The sequence below is a fragment of the Lissotriton helveticus genome, chromosome 5_1, assembly GCF_964261635.1.
Source record: "Lissotriton helveticus chromosome 5_1, aLisHel1.1, whole genome shotgun sequence".
In the NCBI taxonomy this organism is placed as follows: Eukaryota; Metazoa; Chordata; class Amphibia; order Caudata; family Salamandridae; genus Lissotriton; species Lissotriton helveticus.
In genome coordinates this window covers 619,454,497-619,480,522 of record NC_136065.1, presented here as the reverse complement: position 1 = coordinate 619,480,522, position 26,026 = coordinate 619,454,497, and the positions used below count along the sequence as shown (strand labels likewise).

The following is a 26,026-nucleotide window of genomic DNA, read 5'->3' as shown; positions in this document are numbered from 1 at the left end:
ATGTAGCGACCATTTACAGAATCTTTGCTTATTGATGATGCCAAAGGCACAAAATGTGATTATCTTTGGTCACATATTGACAGTGATGTGAAAAAAGTTCAGTCTACTGCATGATTAGGTTTTTACAGGAAAACTTGACAGCTGTAGCGGACATAATCAAAATACTAGAGTCTGAAAACACCCTTGTCTACCAAGTGTTCAGCGTAATTGATGTAGATGTGAAACATCTCCTTGAGAGTAGACTGGGTGACACTTTTAGTGACTTTGGTACTGCAACATGCGCCATGTTAGAATTCTTGCCACTTGGTAAGCAAAGAAATGTTGAGGAGCAATGCAGAACCTTTTATTTTACAGTTTATGGGAAATTGCTTGCAATTATGCATAGAAATGTCCCTTCACCAACCATAGCATTCGAAGTTAATGAAGCCTCACTGGGGTACTCTGCACAAGTTCTAGATTCCTTCTGAATTTTCTCCAAATTTTGAAAAGTACTGATTCATTTTTGATCGCTTCAATAACTGAGGGCGTATATGCCCAATTCAACGCATATGTTGAAGAACATGTCCTAGAGAATCACAATCTTCAGGTGCACCAGTATTGGCATGGAAAGCTATGTCATTGGCCAGAGTTAGAAAATGGTGTACTGGTTGTTTTAGCATTGGCCGTCTCAATTGCCAATGTTGAGAGGGCATTTTCACAGACAAACGTTTATAGAGGCAGGAGAGAGCAAGCGTGCATGACCAAAGACTCACTAAAGAAGTATTGTATGGTCTTCTACAATAAGTTTGATTTGTAAAATGTATTTGGATCTCATATACCCTGTGCACATGCAATCTATACACATGCACTAACAGTACAGAAAGCAAGCAATAATTAAAATTCAATTTAAATTCTATAAAAACCGGAAAAACACTGTTTCTGTTGTTCTTAATGGCACGAAAACGTGTAACCACTGATAACCACTGTTTTTTTTAAGGTATTGAAAAAACTACATAAACCCCACTAAAATTTACCAAAAATAGGAACTGAAAACAGGAAAGCCTAAACATATGCTATTAAGAAGCATGAATTTTGTTGGAGGGAATTTTTTTAAGGGCATTGCCCATCAGGCACACATTATATATGTTTGAATCTTGAAGAAATAGTTGCATCCTCCAAAGTTATTTCAAGGCACAGCCTCTTTTGCCTTTTCTTTAGTCCTGGTGGATGTTGCTCCCTCATTTAATAGGAGACCTGCTCAACACGGAGTGCTACAACTCCTATTTTCTTGTGATTTAGAATACTGCGGTTTCCGTACGGAGTAATTAACAAGAGGTTAATATTGCCATCTGATTGTCACTCACTTATTCAATCCCAGGCAGATGGGAAAATCATTAGGAATAAAACTTGAGACTGGCCAGTCACACATCCTAAAATCAGGTGCATGAACCCACTAAACTCAATTTTCTGATACTTGTATATGTGTGGGCCTCAGATGAGCATATGTTGCAACATTACTGAACACATTCCTTCGGGTAACAGTCAAACAGGGGGGACTTTCTGAGGATTGAATAATAAATATGTCATGGACTGTCATTTCACAGAAGGAGTTTTCAGGGTATATTGCATACAAAGAGCCAATGCCTTCAAATATCCTGGCAACAACCGATTCTAAAGTTGTTTTCATTGAAATCGATAGAAACTGCTTTTTAGTGGTCAATTCACTCATTGCCCTTTTTAAAGATCTTTGTTAGAAGAATATACATATTTTCAAATTCACTACATTATGTTTATCGTTATCCTATCCGATTTGACCAATTTGTTTAAAATGTGCAGTTTAGCACATTATTTTCTTGGATTGGTTCTTAAAGGACAGCTCCGACTCCGTGAAGTGTTAGACTGGCCCCCCAAGAGTAGACGTGTTACCCTCCTCACCACCCCCTATCCCCCCAAAATTGGGTCTAATTTTGTCCCTGCAGCCCACTTACTATTAGCTCCTCAGACGAGGCGCCTGAGTCACAATTCTGCCACCCTTCTATCTCCACAGCATCCTGCGGGTGACCCAGTCAGTATCAGTCAGTGTGCTGCGGCCCAGTGTACACAATCACACCAGCTCCAATGATGCACCTCAGTCACAGGCCGGGTATTAGTCTACTTTCAAACCTCATTATAGAGCTGCCAGCACTCTATTCGCACAGCTCTGATGAAGTACCTGCATCCCAGCACCGTCGACCATCTACCTTGACACAGCTCTTGTGATGCACCTCAGGCACTGGGCTGCCAGCAGTTTATATTCACACAGCTCTAGTAATGCATCTCAGCCCCGTATAATGAACCTCAATCAATGGGCAGGCAGCAGTTATTATTCACACAGCTCTGACGATGCACCTCAGGCATGGAACTGCCGGAAGTTTGTATACACACAGCTCTAGTAATGCACCTTAGGCATGGGGCTGCCTCCAGTTTGTGTTCACACAGCTCTGATGATGCACCTCAGGCATGGGGCTGCCAGCAGTTATTCACGCAGCTCTGACGATGCACCTCAGTCCCGTATAATGAACCTCAAGCGCAGGGCTACCAACAGTTAGTATACACACAGCTCTGACATGCACCTCAGGCACGGGGCTGCAGGCAGTTATTATTCACACAGCTCTGATGAAGCACCTCACCCACGGGGCTGCCTGCAGTTTGTGTCCACACAGCTCTGATGATTCACCTCAGGCACGGGGCTGCCGGCAGTTTGTGTTCACACAGCTCCGATGATGCACCTCAGGCATGGGGCTGCCGGCAGCTACTATTCACACAGCTCTGATGAAGCACCTCACCCACCGGGCTGCCTGCAGTTTGTGTTCACACAGCTCTGATGATGCACCTCAGGCATGGGGCTGCCAGAAGTTATTATTCACACAGCTCTGATGATGCACCTCACCCACGGGGCTGCTAGAAGTTATTATTCACACAGCTCTGATGATGCACCTCAGGGACGGGGCTGACAGCTGTTATTATTCACACAGCTCGGTGATGAAATTAAGTGGTGGGCAGGGGTAAGCAAAGGCGACCAGGAACGTTGCCTGGAACCATCTCCCATAGATACTTAAGGGCAGTGTGATCAATTACCACAAAAAGAAACTCAGGGGCATATGTACAAGCCCATATCGCACAAGAACATCACTTTTTGTGACAGTCCCGTGGCAATAGGGGCCTTGCCTTATGTACAAGGCAGTGTTAAGCCACTTAACGTGACTTAACGCTGCCTTGTACATAAGGCACCCTTTCATGCTATGATTAGCACGCAAGGGGTGTGCAGTGGGTGTTGTGGTGGGTGATCCACAGCAACACCCATTGTGTTTGACTCTGCCCCCTATGTACAAGGATGGCGTACATAGGAGGCAGCGCCAAAATTAAGACTAGGAAAATCCTAGTCTTAATTTGGCAAAACGAGGAGAAATTCATTATTTCTCCTCTTTTTTGCTTTTTCCATGTGTGCTGCCTTGTGCAGCACACATGGAAAAAGCAAACTGCCATTGTTTGTTTATGTATAGGAAGGTGCCCCTTCCTGTACATAAAAAAAGCTTTAAAAAATATATAATTTTGTAACTTTCATGTGTGCTGCAGCACACATGAAAGTTACAAAATGGCATTTAGGATTGTTTATGTGAAGGAAGGGACACCCTCCTACACATAACCAATCCTCACCTGCACAGAGACACCCTTGCATACTTTTGCAAGAGTGTCAGCGTTGGCGCTAAGTTGTTAAACTTAGCGCCATGGCAGGGGGAAACGCAAGCCTGCACTACATTCTTGTGAATATGGTGCAGCCTTGCGTTTCTGAAGTGGCGGAGCGTGTCATTAAGCCCACAAGGCTAACGACACGCTCCACCACTTCATTGTACCTATCCCCCATATTTTTCCTTTGAACGCATGTGGGTTGAGTGGTTAGTTAATGTCAGTGGTGCACAGTATTGGGGAAACGGTTACCTCTTCGATTGTACTATGTAATAAATACTTTCGTAAACTGATCCTAGGTATGTTTTCATTGATGGTGGTTATGCTTTATATTTTAACGGGAGTATTGTCTGCAATAATCACCTCCGATTTTGTTGTTGTTGTAAAATGTTTGCTTTTTGTACCTTTTCCTAGATGGCTGAGTCACTATATCACCAGGGTCCACTCACTGCCGATGACAAACTCATCATGGCCAGTATGTCATGTGCCACCCACACTTCTGGCAGCTCTGATCATCCTTCCTGCCCCTCCTTCTCTGGAGCCAGAATTTAATGGTGTTTGAAAGTTGGGGTTCAGATTATCATGGAAAGGAGCAGGTGTGTGTGAGACCTCCCAGATTTTGTGAAACACACTTTCTCTCTATCGCATTATACATCTACTAGTCTAAGCCCACCCTCTCTACGGAGCGAGTGAAGCCATATATCACTTTTTATCGTAGAGATCTCTCAGCGTGACACAGCTCCCTCTTTCATTCTAGTGCCTTGAAGCACGCATCCACATGACATCAGGTGTAATGTCTCTCGCAGCTCTGCCCCTCACACTAGTACAGATTTTTTATATTGACTACAGAGTGCTGTGTTTAAAGCCATAGTAATCTAGACGCCAGTGATGGCTCATAAACTTTAGTTTATTCTTCTATATAATTCTGACATAAATAACACACTTGGCACACCATTCGACACTTCTTGTGCCAGTTGCAAAGTCACTGTTTCAGTTCGAATTGTGGTTGAGAGAAACGTTTGACTGTGTTCCCACCCCCCTTAGTCCATGGGGAAACCTATTTATTCAGAGCTAAATTCAGCCATCGAAAGGAAAGAAAGACAATGTAATTGTGTTCAGATCTGCATCTTTATTCAAACATGTTCACAGGTCAATAGGTTGTAACATTGACGAATCATGTGACAGATACACAATGTCACAGAAATGTCACAGCTGATAAAAGATAATAAGCATAGGACATTCTTAGATCTGATACAGTGAATGTTTTTGTCACAAAGGCTAAGTCTTGGGTTTCATTCTGTAACAGAATGAGCTTCCACTGATAATCGCAGCCCTACAAATATTGTAGAAGACCAGAAGTTGTACATACTCAGTCACTGAGATACGAATCCACGACAGGGAGTTCACTACATTGAATCTCTTTATAAAAGAGAACACAGCATTGTGTAACCTACACAAATAGCGCCAAGACTGCTTCTAAAATGAAGAGTTGGCACTAGTGAAAACTGTTACTCCTTTTCATCCAACGACAATGAATGTTAGACTTTGGAGAATACACAATATGTGTGCACATTGTCACATACACTATTCAGAGATAATACACAAATCTGTAAAAGAACAGAAACACACTTTACCTTCACAGAAGGCAGGGCTTGTAACTCATGAATTTCCATTTGAAAATACAGATATATCATCACTAATAGTTAAAAGACAATTAATATGCCTTTCGGAGAATGTATAAAATATATGACATTCAATTTGCAGAGACAATTCAGAATTTCTGTAAGTACAGAAACACTTTGAGTACACAGTACTTTTATGATACATTTTCAATAGAAAATACTACATATCAAAATTGATACAAAGGAGGCGCGGAGCCGTTCATCACTCACTTCAACCAATGAGTGATAATTCTGTAATTTGTAACTTCATAGAATCACAGAAGGTAAACACACACTGAGCGCGCACAAGGCCCTAATCCGAATCCCTCAGATTACAGCACATCTATTATTCTCACAGACACATTAATCTGCAGAATCACTGGTGCACTGTATCCATCCTTTCAGGATATTAACATATTTGTACGTCAATCAACTTCTTAAAATGAAGCAAAACTGATAAACCCCGGAGCACTTCTAGAATTCAGGAATGAGAATAACATATTCCAAACCATGCATCAAAATTCACAAAAGTACGTCTTCTTTTAGGCAAGAACTCTACATGAGGTGTGAATTTCTTGTAAAGAAACAGTTTTAAAAATTCTGAAACTGATGGCACTTCCTATTAATTGAGTTAGGTAATTCTCTTCATTAAAGTATTATATTATAAATGATTACACATAGATTCACTGCTCATCAAATCCATGTTCATAAAATATATACCGTGAAATCAACACAATATTCATCCAGCGTTTATCCTAAAAGGATATAAAATTCACAATGTCCATCCTCTAAGGATGTAATAGCTGCACTGCCCATCCTGTGGGGATATAATATTCATACACTGTCCATCCTGTAAGGATGTAATCGATCCCCTGCCCATCCTGCTGTGTGGAAATCGCATTCTCACACTCTTCATCCTATGAGGATATAATAGTCACACATTGGCCATAACGTGAAGATGTCACATTCACACACTTTCCCTCCTGCAAGGGTATAATATACAGACTGTCTATCCTATGAGGATGTAATATTCACACTGTCCCTTCTACGGGGATATAATATTCACTCACTGTCGATCCTGAGGGCTTATAATATTCACATACTGTCCATCATATGAGGATATAGCGTGCACTCACTGTCGATCCTGTGATGACATCACTCACTGTCCATCACATGGGGATGATTCGCAAACTGCCCCTTCTCTTTGATCGAATACACTTGTGCTGTCCATCCTATAATGAGGTAATATAAACACTGTCCATCCTGTGAGGATATACACTCGCTCCTCACTCCGCTCCTTGAAGTGCAGTAAACTCCCCTGCCCAGCAGGGCGCGCTCCAGGCTCGAGAATGAATATTCTCCCTCAGAGAGGACCGAGGCCTCTAAAGAAGTCCGAAGAAAAGTCCGGGCCGCGGCCCCCGCATTACCAGGGTCTCCACGGGGCTCTGGGGCTGTCCTGGGCGGGCTCTTTAGTGCTGCTGGGACAGGACGGAGGCCGAGAAGGACACACCGCCTCTGCTGCAGCCGCAGGTCTATGGAGGGCCCGCAGCAGCTTCATCCGGGTCTCTGCGGGGGCTCCGTGGAGGGAGAGGAAGAGCAGAGAGTCCTGGAGGCACCGGGAGTGACCTTCACTGGAGGCCTCGGCTGTAGGGAGAGACGAGGGGTTAATAGTTGTAGATTTAAACACCGGGAAGTAAACACACAAACAAAAATTGATGTAAAGCTCTCTAGATTGCTTTCTTCTGGTTGCTGAAATTGTTTTAAAGGTAGTTCTGATAAGACGAGGTTAAGTAAAATGGCACTGGAAACTGACATATTTAAAGGTCATAATGAGCTTGTACCCCCGAGAACCATCCCGATGCGACTATTACCAGTGGGTCTCTGCACTAACTAACCCAAACCATCCCCACACGCAGACAAACACAAAACTGCAGAGAACACCCACTGCACTTTTAACCCTTCAATTCACTGCCTCTCACCTGGTGCCAGTGTCTGCACGCGCTGGGCCAGGTACGTCACGGCCATTTCCAGGATATCCGGTTTCTCTGCTTTGGGCGGAAGTTCATGTTCCTCAAACTCTCTCTGCAGTAACATCCTCAGCTGCTCAATGCTGCTGTTGATGCGATCTCTCCTCAGCTTCTCCACCGCTGGCTTCCGAAGCTGCAGAGACAAAATGTGGATTTGTTATTTTATTGAAACAAACGTGTAAAGTTGTCTAAAGTCGATAAAAGGTCATAACAAAGCTCATAGTCACTACAGTGCGTTAAACAGTTCAATTAAATAATGTTAATTTAAAACCAGGGTGATATTCAAAGATCAATAAATACAGCCAATGTTGATATAATATATTGGAAGCTCATTTAAACGTGTCCTTTTTGTATATACGAAAAACCTAAATATGCTTTTTAAATATTAATAACTACTCTTACCTTTCTAATGTGTCTCTCCTCGCGCTCCTCTTCATATTTCCTCTCGGTGCTGAAAGGCGCCATCTTGCCCGGTGTGGGGTGAAGAGCGGGGTCTCTGCAGTGAACCCACAGTGATCGGTATCTGAAGAGCTCGCTCCCTCCGGCCCTATTTATCCCCCTCCGCCTGCAGGGTAATGTGTGGGTCTGGGGCTGGAGAGAGGTTCCCACACTCAGCAGCCAATCAGAGAGCAGCAGGGACAATAGAAGTGTGGCACATTACAGGGAGGGGGGCGGGGGACATCTGGGCCCGGACACAAAAGATCAGAGGGTGGGAAAGAGCTGCCGATTAAAGTTGTATGGACCCCGGCATCTGCCAGGAGCTAAACGGTGTCAATAGCAATACGTACGGGCGGGTGTGGCGTGTGGCCGCAGCGCTGAAAAGCATGAATGAGCGGGCCCAGGAGGGAACTCATTAATGCCCATCATTTTTTTTTCTTTAGTGAAAGTTTATTTCTATTCCGTTTTGTCGATGTGCACTATAGCAAGCAGAGGGAATGCTTTTCGGTTTTGTAAAATATTTACCACCAATCATTAGGTTTAGTCAAAGGAAACGAAACCCCGCTTTTTAAACTTGAATTTTGACTCACCCTGGGGCTGGGAAGGAAAGTTCAACGTGCGGCGCATTCTGAGTCTGAGGTAAAATAAACAATGCGTCAGTCAGTGACGTGTGTAACCCCCGCCCTGCACCAGCACCTGCGTGGAACTGTCCAGTGCTGAAAGCGCACGCACTGGCTTCAGCACTAGACTCAGGCAGGTAAAGCACTGCATTGATGTGCTGTATTTTTCGGGGATGTAGTGTAGCAGCTCCTTGTCCAGTCCTTGGCAGGCACCTCTTACATTGTTTGTGAAATAATGTGATTTATATTTTGTTGTTCTCCAGACTGGGTTCCGCTCTGCACGTGCCCTGGTTCTTTTGCTCCAAAGCCTCACGTGCACCCCAGGTGTGATCCAAACGTGTAAACCAGGGCCGGACTGGCTACCGGGCAGTTGTGTGTGCTGCCGAGCAGGGGGATGATTTATCCGTGGTGTGAGCCTATTTCGTTGATGGGGAACTGCGTGCGCTTTGAAATAAAAAAAGCAAAACGAATTTCGTTTTGCACACACAGGTCCCCATCAACGAAATCATCCCCCTGCTCGGCAGCACACACAACTGTCCGGTAGCCAGTCCGGCCCTGGTGTAAACCAGGTCCTTTTTGTGTAACGTCTCCATTTCTAATTTGGGATTGAGAGATTTTCGCACCCGGCGTCACTTTGCTAAAGTATCTGAAGAATTAACCAAGGAACTGTGTGTTTTTTAATTCCCGTTTTTAATACCCAGTCTGACATGATATAGCCCCAGTACCAGCCCCTCCAGTAATAACCTGCACCGTTCTCGGGTCCGGACAGGACCCGCTCACTGAGGCCTCGCCGCTGCCACAGGCCGCTCCCCAGATGGCGGCTGCAGATTGACCCAGGGGAGGGTCAGATTCCCTGGAGCCAGAGGCCTCTGTGTGACACGCTTCTATTGTACCCTCTGAATGGGATGAATGGGCGACAGTGTGGGAACCTCCGGGAGTCTCCGGCTCCAGCCTCAGAATCACAGCCCCTCCAGCAGACCCCGGGTCTAGGATCCATGTGCGGGGGGCGGGAGGTGGGGGCGCGCGGGCTTGAAAGAGGATCAACCTCTGCCCGCCACCTTCACCTGCCCCTGCCCCGAGCTCCCGTTGCAGGTGACTACTTCGGGAGCTCGAGAGGATGGGGGTAGAGAGGTGGTTACCTGCAACACACTCAGGGGTGGGTGGCATAGCGGAAATAATCCCCTCAGGATAGTGGGCGCTGTTTAAATGTTGTGAACCCCTTAGCTGCTGCCCCCCCCCCCCCCCAGTGCTGAGTCTTTTTCTGGGCTATTTGGGGTAGTTCACGCTTAAGGCTCCATAACAATTTTTCCACATAAGGCATGCACACCAAATTTGCTTAATCTTTTCCAACATCCTGGGTATTCTAAAGGTACTCAGCGTTTGTCGATTTCCCAAAATATGGCTAAATGTTGGGTTTTGGGGTGGGGGAAATGCTGCAGAAGAAAGAGTTTGTTTATTTTCCTGCAAATGGCATCAGCAAAAGGTTTATGTACCATTCTCCCAGCTTTCAGGAAGAGGCAGACTTGATTTAGAAAACCACATTTTTTAACACAGTTTTTGTTCTTTCCATCTCCTTCTAGTTTGTGGTGGAAATGGGTATGAAACCCATGGTGGATCCCGGAGAGCCATATATTTCTGAAAACTAGTCAAAATTGTATATTCAACAAGTGGTCATTTGTTTTGATCCTACAAGGTTTTCCTATAAAAAGTAATAGTTGGAAAAAAAATTGAAATGAGTTGAAAAAATGAGCAATTTCTGCCCATGTTTTCATCAGAAACTTCTTATTATGGCAGATGTTTGAAAGTAATATACCGTTATGACTGCTGGACCCTTCTAGTCTTGGGGATATGTAGGACTTGTAGGTTCTCCAAGAACCCGAGGTACTCAGAGGCAACAGCCGAGCTGCACCGAACAATGGTTTTTAATTTTGGACCGACTCTACAGAAATTCATATGTCAAAATTGTAACACAGAAAAAGGGTCTGACGGAAAACTCAATATTTCTCAGATGTACACCAGATACTGAGTTTAGGAGCAGGGTTTGTTTGCACATCTCTAAATTTATGGATACCCATACTGGCATGTGTTTTAGAGGGAATTTGTAAAATGTCTTCTGTGATACACACTTGTTTACATTTGAAAGGCACACACATAGAGATATTCAATTGGTAATACCGAATGTTCTACTATGCAGTATTAACACATGTCTCCCATTAAAAATGGTAGTACATTTGTGGGGCTGGGCCTTGCACTGCGACACTAAACACCCCAAAATGTGATCTAGGAGACATCATGTTTCATCCAGCAAAGTGCAAGTTGTTTTAATATGTTGTTTTAATAAGTTGGCTAGCTGTGGCTTATCTGCCCCATCTCAGCTGATGTCTAGGGAAATGTGAGAAAGTCATCCTTTTTGCCATGATTACCCCATTTTTGGCTGATACTGGTGGTAACTGACTCTGACTGCACCTTTGGCTCTGCTAACCATGGGCAGTGCTCAGATTAAAAAAGTATATGTTAATTAGGTGTAAATACAGGTGGCACGGTGGCACTGACAACCTACCTGTGAGTTTCTAGGGTATGATAGGGTATGTTTAGAGGTCCAGCAGATCTCCTGCACTTAAGTGTGCACTGCTGTGTAGCCTGCTGTCATTTTTAAAAGTCATGATGGATTAAACCCTGACCATTTGCTTGGGGTGAATGCTTGTATTGTTCAGCATACCGTCCATCAGTAAACAGACAAAATATCGAATTCAAAATATAGAATAGCCATAATATCAAAGTCAAAATATAGAATGGACAAAATATCGAATGGATTGAATATAGTGGTGAAAAATATCGAATTGAAGGTAAGTAATATAATATCGATTTTTTAAAATATAGAAAGTCAAAATATCGAAGTATATAATATAGGTATTAAATATATCGAATTTTTAATAATATAATTTTTTTAAAGTGTTTTGTATGTTAGTATATATTGTGAAAAGCCATGAAGAGGTGCCCGCCTATTCCCCATGAGGACCCAGTGGTAGCTAACGAAGCCTTTGACAACTGGCTCAATCACACCTTAGATGCTACCCTCCCCAAAAAAGAGATTCGGCATCGGGAGGGTCATAATAAACAACCGTGGTACTCTGGAGAACTTAAGGAGCATAAACAACTGTGCAAACGAGCAGAAAGGAAGTGGAGAAAGGACTTTGCACCCGTGGCGAAAACTGAATATAAAGCATCCCTGAGATCGTATAAAAAATTATTGAAATCTACACAAACAGCATATTACCAGGGAAAAATCTCGGAAGCAGCTAATGCCCCCAGAGAGATTTTTAAAATCTTTCAATCTCTGGTTGCTACCCCCAGGGTTACTAGTCCTGCTCTGGACCCTCAGAAACACTGCGAGGACATAGCTGTTTTCTTTGCGTCCAAGGTGTCCAATATCTACTTCAGCTTTGTTCCAACTCCTTATATTCCAGACAAGACGGAGAGTGGTAATGTGAGATCTGAGGGGGGAGCCTTTAACTTATGTGGAGAGCTCAAAGCCTTTCCGCTGCTAGACCTCCATACTGCGAAAAGTCTCCTAAACAATCTAAAATCGGGCTCTCCTCAGGATGTTGCTCCTCCGGTGGTCCTTAAGCAGGTATCGGAAACAGTATGCCCGGTGATAATGCAGGTCATTAACGCGTCTCTGGCCTCAGGAGTAGTACCCCCCAACTGGAAGAAGGCAAAGGTCCGGGCCCTGTTAAGAAAATCTAATCTGGACCCAGAAGATCTGGCTAATTACAGGCCCATTTCGCTACTCCCGAGTCTCAGCAAAATAGCTGAAAAACACGTTAACCAGGCTCTTTCTTCATTTGTTGAGTCTACGGGCTCATTACATTCAACCCAGACTGGGTTCAGAGCCAAGCAGGGAACAGAGACAGCTCTGGTGGCGGTGGTGGAGGCAGCTAGGGGTATCGTGGACTCGGGAGGCTGCGCTGCGGTGGTCCTATTGGACGTCAGCGCAGCCTTCGATACTGTAAACCACTCTCTCCTGCTGCACCGGCTACGTCTCGCAGGGGTCTCTGGATTAGCCCTTAGATGGCTTCATTCCTTTCTATTGGACAGATGCTTCTCCGTTTTTGAGGAAGAAGTGTCATCGAGCCAGCTGCAATTGAGTCACGGCATTCCCCAGGTATCATCACTCAGCCCCACGTTGTTTAACATTTATATGAGACCTTTGGCTGAGGTGGTGCTTCCCTGGGGAATCCAGCTTGTCACCTACGCCGATGACACGCAGCTGGTCGTCTCTTTGGTGAGGGACGACGCATTAGATCAGGGGATCAACAATCTGACCCCGTGTCTCACCAAAGTCCTTGAATGGATGACTTCGTCCTTTTTAAAGCTAAATGGGGCCAAAACGGACATTATGCTGTTGGGTTACAAAGCCCCAATCAACTTGGACCCCTGGTGGCCGCATTGTCTAGGACCTCCTCCAGTGCCTAAGACTAAAATAAAAAGCTTGGGGGTCTGGTTAGACTCCTCCATGAGCTTCCAATACCAGGCCAAGAAGGTGGCTGCGACCTGCTATGGATTGATGCGAGCGCTTAAACATTTTTTAGATCTTTTTCCACTTGAGGCCAGACGCGTACTGGTCCAGTCGTTGATTCTTTTGCGACTGGACTATGCTAATGCCGTCTATATGGGGGCACCAGTAACTACCATAAAAATTCTGCAATCTGTGCAGAACTGTGCAGCTCGTTTGCTTACGAAAGTCCCCAAACGATGTTCGGCGAAAGCCTCAATTCGGTCGCTTCACTGGCTACCAATTCAGGAAAGGATTGTGTTCAAGACCATGTGTTTGGCACATAAGTCCATCCACAATGATGGCCCGTCCATTCTTGATTCCCTGTTCCGCCGCCATCAATCGGTGAGATCTCTTAGATCTAACCAACGAAATTTGCTGGTAGTACCCAGGGTGAAGCTGGCCCGGATGGGCGGCCGCCTGCTTTCCGTCCAAGCAGCCAAAGGATGGAATAAACTCCCAGACAACATCAGGCATGAGGTTAATCATCTGGTTTTCAGGAAGCAACTAAAGACATTTTTGTTTCAATAATGTCCTTTTAACGTCCTCTGGTCTTACAGCGCTGGGATGCTCTAGGGTAGCCATGCGCTATACAAGAAAGTATTCATTCATTCATTCATTCATTCATTCAAAAGTGTATATTTTTTTGTAATTTATTTTAAGTAATGAATTTTATGTTATTTAATTTTTGCATAATTTAATTTTGTAGTGGTTTGTGGGTTTATAGGGGAATAGGGTGGGAAGTATTTTAATTATATTAAATTAAATATTAATTTTTTGAAATTACTAATTGTTTTTTAATTTAATTTTGCGTTTTAGTTATGTAGCGGGTTGTGGGTTTATAGGGGAATGGGGTGGCACGTAATTTAATTGTAATTAATTAAATATGTTAATTTATTTATTGGTATTCATTTTGAATTAATTGTTAATTAATTTTTAATTGGTAATTAATTAATTTTTAATTGGTAATTAATTTTTATTAATTGATTGATAATTATGTTAATTTTATTAATTTATTTTCCGTAGCGGGTTGTGGATTTATAGGGGAATAGGGTGGGAAGTAATTTAATTGTAAATAATTAAATATGTTAATTTATTTATTGGTATTCATTTTGAATTAATTGTTAATACATTTTTAATTGGTAATTAATTACTTTTTGATTGGTAATTAATTTTTTATTAATTTATTAATTGATAGTTATGTTAATTTTATTAATTTATTTTCCGTAGCGGGTTGTGGGTTTATAGCTGAATAGGGTGGGAAGTAATTTAATTGTAATGAAGTCAATTATTTTTATTTATTGATTGGTATTGATTTTTAATGTATTGTTAATTAATTGTTAGTTGGTAATTAATTTGTATTAATAGGTAATTCATTTTAATAATTAATATTTATTTGTATTTTTAATTGATTATTTTATTACATATTATTAAATTGGTAATTAATTTTAATAAATTTTTTATTGGTATTGATATTTCATGTATTTTTATTAATATATTAAATCTATACTTTCCCTACTATTAAACTCACTAGAGTGGGAATAGTAATTTTTACCCCTAGGCTATCCAACGCTTTCCCTACTGTTGCACTCTCTGGAGTGGGAATAGTAATTTTTACCCCTACGCTATCCAACGCTTTCCCTACTGTTGCACTCTCTGGAGTGGGAATAGTAATTTGTACACTCATGCTATCCAACGCTTTCCTTACTATTGCACTCTTTGGAGTGGGAATATTAATTTTTACCCTCCCACTATCCAATGCTTTCTCTACTGTTGCATTCTCTGGAGTGGGAATAGTAATTTTTACCCCTACGCTATCCAACGCTTTCCCTACTGTTGCACTCTCTGGAGTGGGAATAGTAATTTTTACCCCTATGCTATCCAACACTTTCCCTACTGTTGCACTCTGGAGTGGGAATAGTAATTTTTACACTCACTCTATCCAACGCTTTTCCTACTGTTGCACTCTCTGGTGTGGGAATAGTAATTTTTACCCTCCCATTATCCAACACTTTCCCTACTGTTGCACTCACTGGAGTGGGAATAGTAATTTTTACCCTCTCGCTATCCAACGCTTTCTTACTGTTGCACTCATTGGAGTGGGAATAGTAATTTTTACCCCTACGCTATCCAACGCTTTCCCTACTGTTGCCATCTCTGGAGTGGGAATAGTAATTTTTACCCCTACGCTATCCAACGCTTTCCCTACTGTTGCACTCTCTGGAGTGGGAATAGTAATTTTTACACTCATGCTATCCAACGCTTTCCTTACTATTGTACTCTTTGGAGTGGGAATAGTAATTTTGACCCTCCCATTATCCAACGATTTCCCTTCTGTTGCACTCACTGGAATGGGAATAGTAATTTTTACCCTCTCGCCATCCAACGCTTTTTCTACTGTTGCACAAAAAAATCCATCCCTAAGCGACGACTGGGCTTGGCATCCAAAAACACTTAGTAAAGAGCTTCTTGATGAGAATGATTGAAGGTGGAGCAGTTTGTACAAAAATAATGAATTCACCAATATTAATATTTGTTCAAGGAATGTACATGGCCTTACTAGAGGGTCCATTAGGATGGCAGAGGGACAAAGTCTGTCCGCCATCCTGTTGGGGGCCGGTACCGTCCGCCAAAAGGGCGGAGGAACCGTGCCCCCAATTAGGATGCACCTGCCACAGTGGCGGGTGCATCCCGCATTTTTAACATTGCGGCGGGCGGTGTTTAAAGCACCGGCCACCGCAATGTGAAAAATGCTTGTTGTGCGTATCACAGCACAACATGACAGGCACCGCGTGGCGCCTGCCATGTTGTGCTGTGAAACGCGGTTGGGTACCATAGGTACCCCCCATGTGCACCCCCCACCCCTCTTCACCCACGGAAAGGCATTCCTCCCAGGCCATTCTAATATGGCTGGCGGTGTCTGATAGACACCGGCACCATATCAGGCCTTTTCCGCCGCGGTCGCAAGGCGACCACGGCGGAAAAGCGGCGGACGGTCTTCCCCTCCACCACGGTCCCCCCCCGCCATTGTACTATGGCGGGGGGAAGAAAGGTGTAGGACGGGCAAGGATGGCGGACGGATCGCCACCGCCTGCATGGCGGTGGCGATCCATCCGTCAACCTAATGGACCCCTAGGTTACTAGAAGATCACAATACAATACATTTCATTCAAAATTTTAAAATGTTAATGTTCCAGGAAACCTTGAAAATGTGCAAAGAGCCCATCGTCGGTTTTTAAGAGTATGCTAACTTTGCAACTCGTTCATCTGCTTAAGGCAGAGCAAAAGGTGGGCTTTCGTCTTATGTGTCTCTGGATCTAGATGTTACCCATCATGTAATTGATTTCCTATTGACTTCACTATTATGTATCAAAATTAATTTTGAAACACTCATTATTTTTCTAAATGTTAATTTAAGTGTAAAGAGGGTGGTCAAGATTACTCAGTTTACAGTATTATGGGAAATAATCAAAACTCTATCATATCAACATCCACCAAATAGTCTCATTGTTTATGGAGATCTTAATATGCACCTGTTTACTAAGAACTCAGTGAACCTAAAGAGGGGAGGCAAAGCTATGGCCAAGATGTTTTTCTCCCAATTGCAGAACTGTGAGCTTATGCTGCTACAGGAGGATACCCAACATAATACAGCAGGTGTTCCAACTTTCAAAAGTTCACCACACTATTCAACCATTGAGTATAACATTATTTCAAAATAATTGTTGATTAGTGTTATTGGGTTTCAAGTGGTCCCCAGAGTGGAAAGCGAACATAACCCTCAATTGATTACATTATCACTTGCAGTGGACTATTTACCAAAGTCAAGAATTCTTGATTCAGCGTCAGTTGCTTATAAAGGGGAGAGTGTTGGCATCGCACTCAGCAAAACAAGAAAATATTTTTGCCTTCTTAGACCCTACAATTGAATTAGTACTAAATGAGTGCCGTCATGGGAAATCAATAGTGGAAACTTGGCACTGTCTTCGTTCTTCATTAGTTGATCGCTTTTTGACAAACCAACGTCCAGGGGAAACCCTAGTTGGCCAAAAAGAACTATGCGGTACTCACATAGGCTACATCTAATAAAAAAATTTCACTTGACAAAGCATCTCTGGCCATTTGCAATCAACCTAACGGTGTTGTCAAACTCACAATTTGTGCTCATTAAAGCATCTGAGAAGATCTTATAAAATGGAATTTGGAAAGCAAAAAGGAATACAATGATGGGCTCTGGGTAACATTGTATTGTGCTTCTGTGTGATATATCCATGATTACTGGCCTGGGGGCGTATGTGTGACATTTCCATGCTTTCTGGCCTTGGTGCATATGTGTGATATTTCCACCATCACTGGACTGGGTGTTATCTCCTGTCTAATTTTGGAGTTCTCTGTGAATGTTTATGGGTACATATGACAGGATATCCTGATGCTCGCTATGATCATCATTTACTATGCCTTTAAAGTTAATATAATTATATATGTACCTGGACTGGACACTGTGGAACCAACATTAAACATGGCACTAATTACCCAAAAGTACACCAAAGCCCAAAGGGCCAGTATTCACTTAGCTTTGATAGAACTAACTTGTGCATTTGGTACCATAAACTACTGCAAATTATGGTCCATAATGTCACAAATGGGGATCGATGATGCAATTATTACTCTGTCAAGCTTCATGAATGTACCTCAGCCTCAGTACGCTATAGTAGCGGAGAAGACTTAACAGAAGAATTCCCCTCGGATATAGGGGTAAGGCAGGGGTGGTTCTAGCCACTTTCCTCTTTTTATTATATATAAATGAACTGGGGAGATCGACTTTGTGAGGTGGGGAAGGACATCCCAAGATTAAACGTGTGTCAAATCCCCTTATTACTATACACTGACAATGCCATCATGATAGCCAGGACAAGCAAATGGCTTACAAATACTGCTTGACTATTTTAATGCTTTTATGAATGACCTGGGGTTAAAGTCAATCGTACAAAATCTTTTATAATGAAATGTGGAACAAAAAATTCTAAAACCAGTACATTTTTATTTGGGGGTGAGGAAATTAAAAAAGTTCCATATTTTACTTATCTGGGGGTACCATTTGATGCTGATTTTAATTGGAAACATGCTTTAAATATCAGAACGATGCAATTCCAGAAATCAAATTATGCCATTTTTAGATTCGCTAATAGACTGGGCCACAAACGGGCCAAGGATATTTTATGCATCTACAAGTGTAAAAGCCTTTTAGTGGTAACCTTTGGGGCTGGGGACAGATAAATTGTAAGTCACTACAAGTAATGGAAAATAAGTTCGCAAGGAGACTTGTATCCGTGCACCAGAGCTCCTCTGTTGCTTTTTGTCATGAAGAAGTAGGAATGAATTACCTGAAAGATAACATTGCATTACAACTGCTGTTGCTTTGGTTAAAAATCTGAAAAAACCCTGAGGCTACCTTTTGAAGGCCAATATTGACTGATTGTATGGCACTGGACAAGAGCCTAGACATACCTTGGCTAAGATATGTTAAAATGAATTTTATTAAAATCGGTGTAACAGAATATTATACAAACCCAGACACCCTAAAGACTATTTCGTCCACCTCTATCAAATCCCTTTTTTTACCAAAGTCATGGGTGGACAGATACTACCTGTAACACAACTTATCATCCAGAGCCTTTTCCCCAGCTACAAAGAGAGACAGCACTTTATTTACAAATTGATTTAAATGAAAGGCAGACATTTCTGCTTACTAGGTTGCGGTTAAAAACAATCCATTACCTAGTGGCTTTTCCTGCTCAAGGCTCATGGTTCCCCTCACTCCCAGCCGCAAGCCCCTGCGATAGTTGTTCAAGCCAAAGCACTATGCACTTCATTTTATTCTGCAGCTTTTATACTCCCCAGAGGAAATGGTTAATTTGACCACTTTTACTTGCTGCTGGGATCAGAAATCACAAATTAGCTTTCGAATATTTACTTTCCTTAGAACCAACTGAAACCATATATTGTCTTTTAATCTATCTTTTTACTACTTTTAAGATTCATAGCCAATATTAACTAACATATGCAATGTATAATTATCTGTGTTCGTGGACCTGTTGGTTTTTCTATTTTTTTTAAATAAAAATCTGTATGTGCAATATTTTATGGCTCTTTCAAGAGTCGAATAAAGTATTTTCAGATTCTGACTCTATATATGTAATGAGAAATGTGTTATAAAATGCACAGTTTTGTCTGTCTTTTCCCAAACTTCTCTTGGAGGGAGAACTCCCCAGACACCCCTAGCAGTGTTTAGGCTTGCTCGCTGCGTTCGCTTGCTATGCACTGTATGGGGGCTGGTCTGACACAATTTCCCAGGGCTGCTTTGGGTTCCCAGTCCTTATGCCTTATTGCTAGTGGTAGTTGCATTCTTACCCCTACTAATAAACCATCTTCCAACTGGAATCCTACCAAACCAGCTTGTCTTTGAAAAGTAGACACCCGGGGGAGTCCAAGGTGGGAGGACTTACATGGCTCTCACCAGGATTTGTTACTCAGAATCCTGTGCAAAGCTTAAACTTTGCTTAAAAATACACTTTCATGCATTTCTGTGAGGAAAGTCCTGGAATCTGCAGACAGCCACAAATGTCGTACCACAAAGCATTCCCTGAAGTCTCCAGAGAAAAACGGTGCCTCAGGCATGTGATTAGGCCAAGTGCCCATTACACGGAAGGGTGATAGTTGCATTGTAGAGACATCACATTTTCCCTCTAAAAACAATGTGCTTTTTGCAATGTGGGTAGCTGTGGATTTTGGGCCCTAGCTCAGCCGACACCTAGAGAGACCTCTCAGAGGGAAGCCAGGTGCACTATACACATGGGCTGCCCCGTACCAGCTATAGACACCTTATTTCTTTAATGAACTTTTAGGATCTTAGTCTCGTCTATTGCAAAGAGTGGATGTATGACGTTACAGCGCACACTTTTACAACGCATTTTTTACACCGCAACATCCATTACAACGCGCACCATTACAACGCATACCATTACAACAAATTCTTAAAAAATACCTTTACAACGCATTCCACTACAACGCATACTACATTTACAACGCATACCATTACAACGCATTACATTACATTGCATATAAGGTAAGTGTTGGATAGTGTAGGGGTTAAAATTACTATTCTAACTCCAGGGGGTGCAACAGTAGGGAAAGTTTTGGATAGTGTAGGGGTTACAATTACTATTCTAACTCCAGGGGGTGCAACAGTAGGGTAAGTGTTGGATGGTAAGTTTTGCGTTGTAATGGTATGCGTTGTAATGACTGCGTTGCAATGGTATGCGTTGTAGTGTCATGCATTGTAATGACTGCGTTGTAGATGTATGCGTTGTTATGGATGTTGCGTTGTAAAAGTTTTGTTGTAATGGTAGTGCGTTGTAAAAGTTGCGTTGTAAACGTTGTATACCGCAAAGAGTACCACAGACCCTAGCTTTTATAAGTTTGACTCTCCTATTTGAGAGACAATGTTTGAACTTGGGACATTATCCACGGCACTCAGGATAATTTTGAAGCTTGTGCTGTACAAATTCCCCAGTACTTCAAGGGGATTTGAACCTGTCTTGAATTTAACAATTACAAATGAAACAGTTACAGTTAAAGCCTTGAGAAAGTCATCTACATGACTAAACATGTGTCAGCTGTCTGTATCTACGCTCCAACTACGTGTCAACTAATTAAGAACTAACTTAACTTTGTATTTACAATTGGACTATATTAGTCTGTCCACCTTGTTTTCCTTGGTGTATTATTGAAATTAAAATTAAACTGAGAACAGAGTCAGTTTTAAATTACCTTGGTGCTCTGCTCTGAATTGTATTTTTGATTTTGTAAGTATATGGAAAAGTTATTTTCCCTATACAGAGTAACACTGCTTTGGTGGCACAGAGTTTTCATTGAGCACACTTTTACATTGGCTATCTAATAACTGCAAACACAACAGAGGTGTTGACTATTCATTTTTTACCACTGCCATCTGTTTCTAGTGCAACCTAGAGAAAGCTACCAAACCAACACATTTTTGAGACCTAGACATCCGGGGGATTCCAGGGTGGGGTCTCTTGCGTGGCTCTCACCAGTTTTTTGTACACAGAATCCCCTGCAAAGCTCAAACGTTGATTAAAAAAACACATTTTCCTTCTGTTTAAATCTGTGAGGAAAAGTCCTGGAATCTGCAGGCAGCCACACATTTCCTATCACCCAGGTTTACCCAAGTCTCTTGAAAAAAAAGGTGCCTCACTTGTGTGGGTGGGCCAAGTGGCCGCTACAGGCAAGGGCCTAAAACGTATTGTGGAGACATCAAAATTATCCATCACCGAACATCAAAATGTCTTCTCATGATGGGTCACTGAGTGGCAATCCCTTAAAAATGGAATCACCAAGTGGCTGTGTTGCATGTGTGACTGCATGAACAGATTACTTGACAATAGCAATGCTGCTATACTTCAACATTGTTGCCTCTATAAACCTAGGACCCAAGTGGGCAAGGGGATTTCATGATTGGAGATTTTCATGACTGCCATTGAGGAGAAGAAGAAAGAGTGAATGGAGGACATTCTGGTGCACTGCATGGGAGCAGGCTCTCAAGTTATTGTTTTTGAACTCTATGACACAGATTCTGAGACATATTCTAAGTCGAAGGAAAATTTGATGAAGCATTTCTTACCTCAGAAAAATGTGGAATGCAAATACAGTTTTTTCACTCTGTGTTATAATCCCACTGGGAAATGTGGACTCTTTGATTATGGTAGGGAATATCGTAACCAAAATATCAAGAGGTCACAATATTGTAACAATAATATAGAGGGACAAAATGTGGAAGAGGTAACTGTACAGAGAAAGGCATGGATTTACTATTCCTAACTTCACATCAATGTACTCCAATGACATATATATCACCAAGGTATGTTTATGCGGAGTTACATATATAAAATCTATTTAAACTTACCTTTTAATATTTTGTCCCTTAATAGTCTGATCACAATATTGTGACCGATCTTTATTCTGGCTTTGGTATTACCACCCCACACTGACTCTTTTATTACACTCTTGAAAGCATGCATGAAACCCGCAAACTTGAAAGTATACCTGTGAAAAAGCACCAAAGTCCCAAATCATTGCTGGGCGTGAGTCATCTGAATTTTGAAGGAAACATTTGCAGAAACTAGAAAGTTGGAGGATATCACCAGTGCTAACCGGTGATCCCCATATGGAGTCAATGGATCTCTCCAGGTATCCTAGGACAGTGCACATTGCACTGACAGAATACCTTAACATGTGTACTCCAGGAGTGGTAACTAAGTCTGCTCACAAATGCATGCTCTGCATAGAGGGGGATTGTAATGACTGAGGACAGAAAGGACACTTTCTTAACCTCACAGTTTCGAACAATCTTAAGTATGAATCATGTCCACCGTCTTCCAGTCTGTTGATAAATAGCTCTAGTGAACGATATATATATAACAAAATAAAAGTAATGGATAAGGAAAGTCACGACGGGGGGTGATTCAAATCACACACAATTGATGGATGGAATGTAGAACAAATCAAAAACATTCACCCCCAGTCAAGAGATCTGGGTTAAATCCATCATTCTTTTGCTCACCATGCCACCCCAGTTTAGACCTGGCCATATGCAAATCAGTCTTGACCCTGTGCCTCATGGGAACAGTCCCACCTGATCTTTGTACTGGGGTGAATGTATGACATTGTTCTGCATTCTGTCTATCAACTGTTGTTTTTGCATTTGTCACCCCAAGTGGGACAGGTATGCTCACACGTAAGTCCCGTACTCTCCATGTCACTCGAATCAAGCTATCCTGGCTGATGAGGGCTGAAAGCCTGAAACCGGTCCTAGGATGCTTGTTTTCAATCCAGGGAGGACATGGCTTGGCAGTTCGGACTGGACTGTTCCAAAGGGGCACAGGGTCAAGACTGATTTGCATATGGCTGGGTTCAAACTGGAATGGCATGGTGAGCAAAAAAACGATGGATTTAGGCCCAGATCCTTGTACTGGAGTGAATGTAGGACATTGTTCTGCATTCTTTCCATCAACTGTTGTTTTTGTGATTCAAATGACGCCTCATTATCAGAGTGAATCAAACACTGAACTGACAGTGTGAATTCCCTAATGAACAGAGTCCTGACAGAGGACACTTGTCTAGCAGAGTTGGTGCTGGACTTCAAGTAGAAGGTATAACAATCCTTTTCATGGTAGACTCAGGCTATGTCGTTAAATGTCCTGACTGATGTAAAAACTTGTGAAGCTACCCTATTGCAGGCAGCAAGAGTCCTCGGATGTGAAAGTCTATGCAAGGGCTATTTTGGTACTAGGCTCTCTCATGGAACATATTGTGGTGAATGGCCCATGCCATTGAGGCAGCAGCTGACAGAGGGGGGGGGGCGGCTTTTGAACCTCAGATCTGCAATCAAGTTAACCTGCTATACACACTCTGACAGCTCCCATGTTCCCAGTTTCCAATTTATGTATGATGACCACAGAGGAACACATAGCATTGTGGTGGATGATGAGATGTGAATGACAGATACTCAGTTTATGGTGGATGGTGAGCTGGCAGCTTTGAACACGTCTGAAGGCCCCTTTACAGTATTTCTTATGATTATACCCTACTTAGCTGTTACTGCACTGGGTGTCCAACCTGATATTTTCTGAATAGTTCTGGTCCTGAGCTGGCGTGGTTGGAGAGAGAGAAAATGTGGAGGGATCTCCATTGGATGGACATTGTTACTGTCGTCCCATATCTGAGTATCATTGTGAGATTTAAGGAAACGGTCATAGTGTATAGTTACTGGGACCTGCATAGTGGACTCGATCAAAGACCTCCAATTGACCAGATGTGTGTGACAGATCTCTTCAATTATTCCATGCCTCTTCATTAGGTGCAGGCTTGTTAAGTACTGGTGATGGACAAGTCCCAAAGCAGCTCTTTCTTATGTGAGGGTGAGAGGTGTAGGTTGCAGTTGGCTGCAGACCACTGAGTGATTGTTTAACTGTTGCTCAGCATTTGCAGGGGGTTAGCTTCAGGGGTGGTGTTTAGGGGGTGACAACCCCAAATAAATGCATTATTGGCTTCTTAGTTGGGTCCGGGGGCCCTGGGGCAGTCTGCTTTCTCTGTGTTGGTTTTTATCGGACTGGTGATCTTTGATGTAAATAGGAGAGGGAGACAGAGCTACCCATCTGGTGGCTGAATTTCAAAATGTGAACCCAGATAACCTGAAATCAACACCCCCTGCATGTCCAAAATGTGTGATCCTAGGCAACTATTTTATTTCACAGAACCCTCTTTTTCCTCACATGATTACATATGAGTGCATTTTAAAAACTTGAGTTCAGGAGGTGTACTGTACAAGCACCTCTTATATTTGTTTTAATAGGCTATAATAATGTTCCATCTATAATAAGAATCTAGGCTGTGTTTAGGGTTTAAATGACTACTGTTTGTCTCTTAACTTACTGATGGCATTGTCGTTGAGGAGTGAGCTATGAATGTATCTAATTATCGCTTTTAATATTTGTTTGTTGTTATGTCTACTATGGAGAAGTGCTTCTTTGTGTTTAAAAAAAAACATTTTTTAAATTTTGAGGAAATTGTATCAGATTTATACAAGTTTGTTGCACAACATACATGCCAAATGTTTTCATTGCTCGGCTCTTGCATAGAGTCTTATAGCTAAGCCAGACCCATGGCTTGGTTCTGGCTTGCCCTGTTCATTTGCGCGCCCCCCTCTGTTTGTGACTCAAGCTTAGCATATTGGACCTTCAGTCACTTCTTCAAATGATTGGTAAAATCCAAAGACTTTTCGCCATTGTGCCACTCTAGACAGAGGCCCACCTAATACAAATCAGAACTGACCCTGTTTCTCTTGGATGATCCATCCAGATCTTTGGTCATTTAACTCCCTACAGCCTTTAGCCCACTGCTTTTCTAGTTGGGAAATTTTAGATTCACAGCCCCCAGAATCTCACCTACTAAGTTAGGCCCCTGTGCAGTTGGATAAGTCCATAACGTCAGAGCCCTTCTCTATTAATATTTACTTGTTATGTCACTATCTTAAAGCTTACATTTTCCTACAATGCTCCTTAGGACTGGTCTGCTCTCACTTTAATAAGTAACCATGTTTGATTCTCCAAACAAGGCACAGAGTATTTTTTGCCATTTCTGATCTTTCCGAACCACAACGTCTTCCATTGCTACTAAATGTAATCACTTTTACTTTTTTCATATTTCTCCAGTGTCTCAAATAATCACATTCTGATAATGGCCTTAGATATTACAAAAAAGGGTGAAATGTTGATGCTTTGAACAGTCACACTAGGCCTACTCTCTAAATCACAAGAGACTAGCCCACATGTTTACATTTTTGAAACACCAGAATTACAACTGAACCGAAGTTGTTTGATTCTTGTACATGCAGAGCACTCACTTACTGCCTTCACATATTGAGTTTTATGTTTGCAGTGTGTAATCACCATGGACACCAAGCATATTTTTTGCCATTAGTTTACTGGTACAATAATTATTATTAATAAATATGATGTACTGACTAGCTTTCTCCTACGTAGCCTTAACTGCATTGTTAGTAGAATTACCAATATTCTAAATGTATCTGAAAGTGAGACCTCAGTGAACCATTGTTTACCTTATACCTGAGGCCAGAGACCTTGGCTGATCCCATAGTTCCTATTATGATATTTCTAGTTACTTCCTGGTAAACATTTGTTTACAGAAACCAGTCTGTATTATCCTTCACTGAGACATTACACTCGGGTGCTTATGTGTGCTATGTTATTTTGCTTTTTAACCTACAGCATTCAAACATTTCTGATGATGCATCTCAGTCACAGGGCTGTCAGCAGTCTACCGTCACCAGCTCTCATGATGTACCTCAGTCACAGGGTTTGCATCAGTCTACTTTCACACAGCTCTCCTGATGTACCTCAGTCACAGGGTTTGCAGCAGTCT

At 42.2% G+C, this 26,026-nt stretch overlaps 1 protein-coding gene across 1 annotated transcript; it reads right to left on the bottom strand.

Moving 5' to 3' along the window:
* Positions 1–6,789: 6,789 nt before the first annotated feature.
* Positions 6,790–7,858, bottom strand: LOC144753301 (transcription factor HES-5-like). The gene is made up of 3 exons (XM_078641039.1): positions 7,796–7,858; positions 7,346–7,526; positions 6,790–7,010 (listed from the first exon to the last, which is right to left on the bottom strand). The coding sequence occupies exons 1-3, from the start codon at positions 7,856–7,858 to the stop codon at positions 6,790–6,792; spliced, it is 465 nt and encodes a 154-aa protein (XP_078497165.1).
* Positions 7,859–26,026: the final 18,168 nt, after the last annotated feature.

What these genes read in the sequence shown, in the direction of transcription:
- LOC144753301 (XM_078641039.1), bottom strand. Translation starts at nt 7,858, where the DNA reads ATGGCGCCTTTCAGCACCGAGAGGAAATATGAAGAGGAGCGCGAGGAG. An exon ending in AGGAGAGACACATTAGAAAG is followed by an intron (nt 7,527 to 7,795) that starts GTAAGAGTAGTT and finishes TTGTCTCTGCAG; the next exon opens with CTTCGGAAGCCAGCGGTGGA. An exon ending in CGTGCAGACACTGGCACCAG is followed by an intron (nt 7,011 to 7,345) that starts GTGAGAGGCAGT and finishes CTCTCCCTACAG; the next exon opens with CCGAGGCCTCCAGTGAAGGT.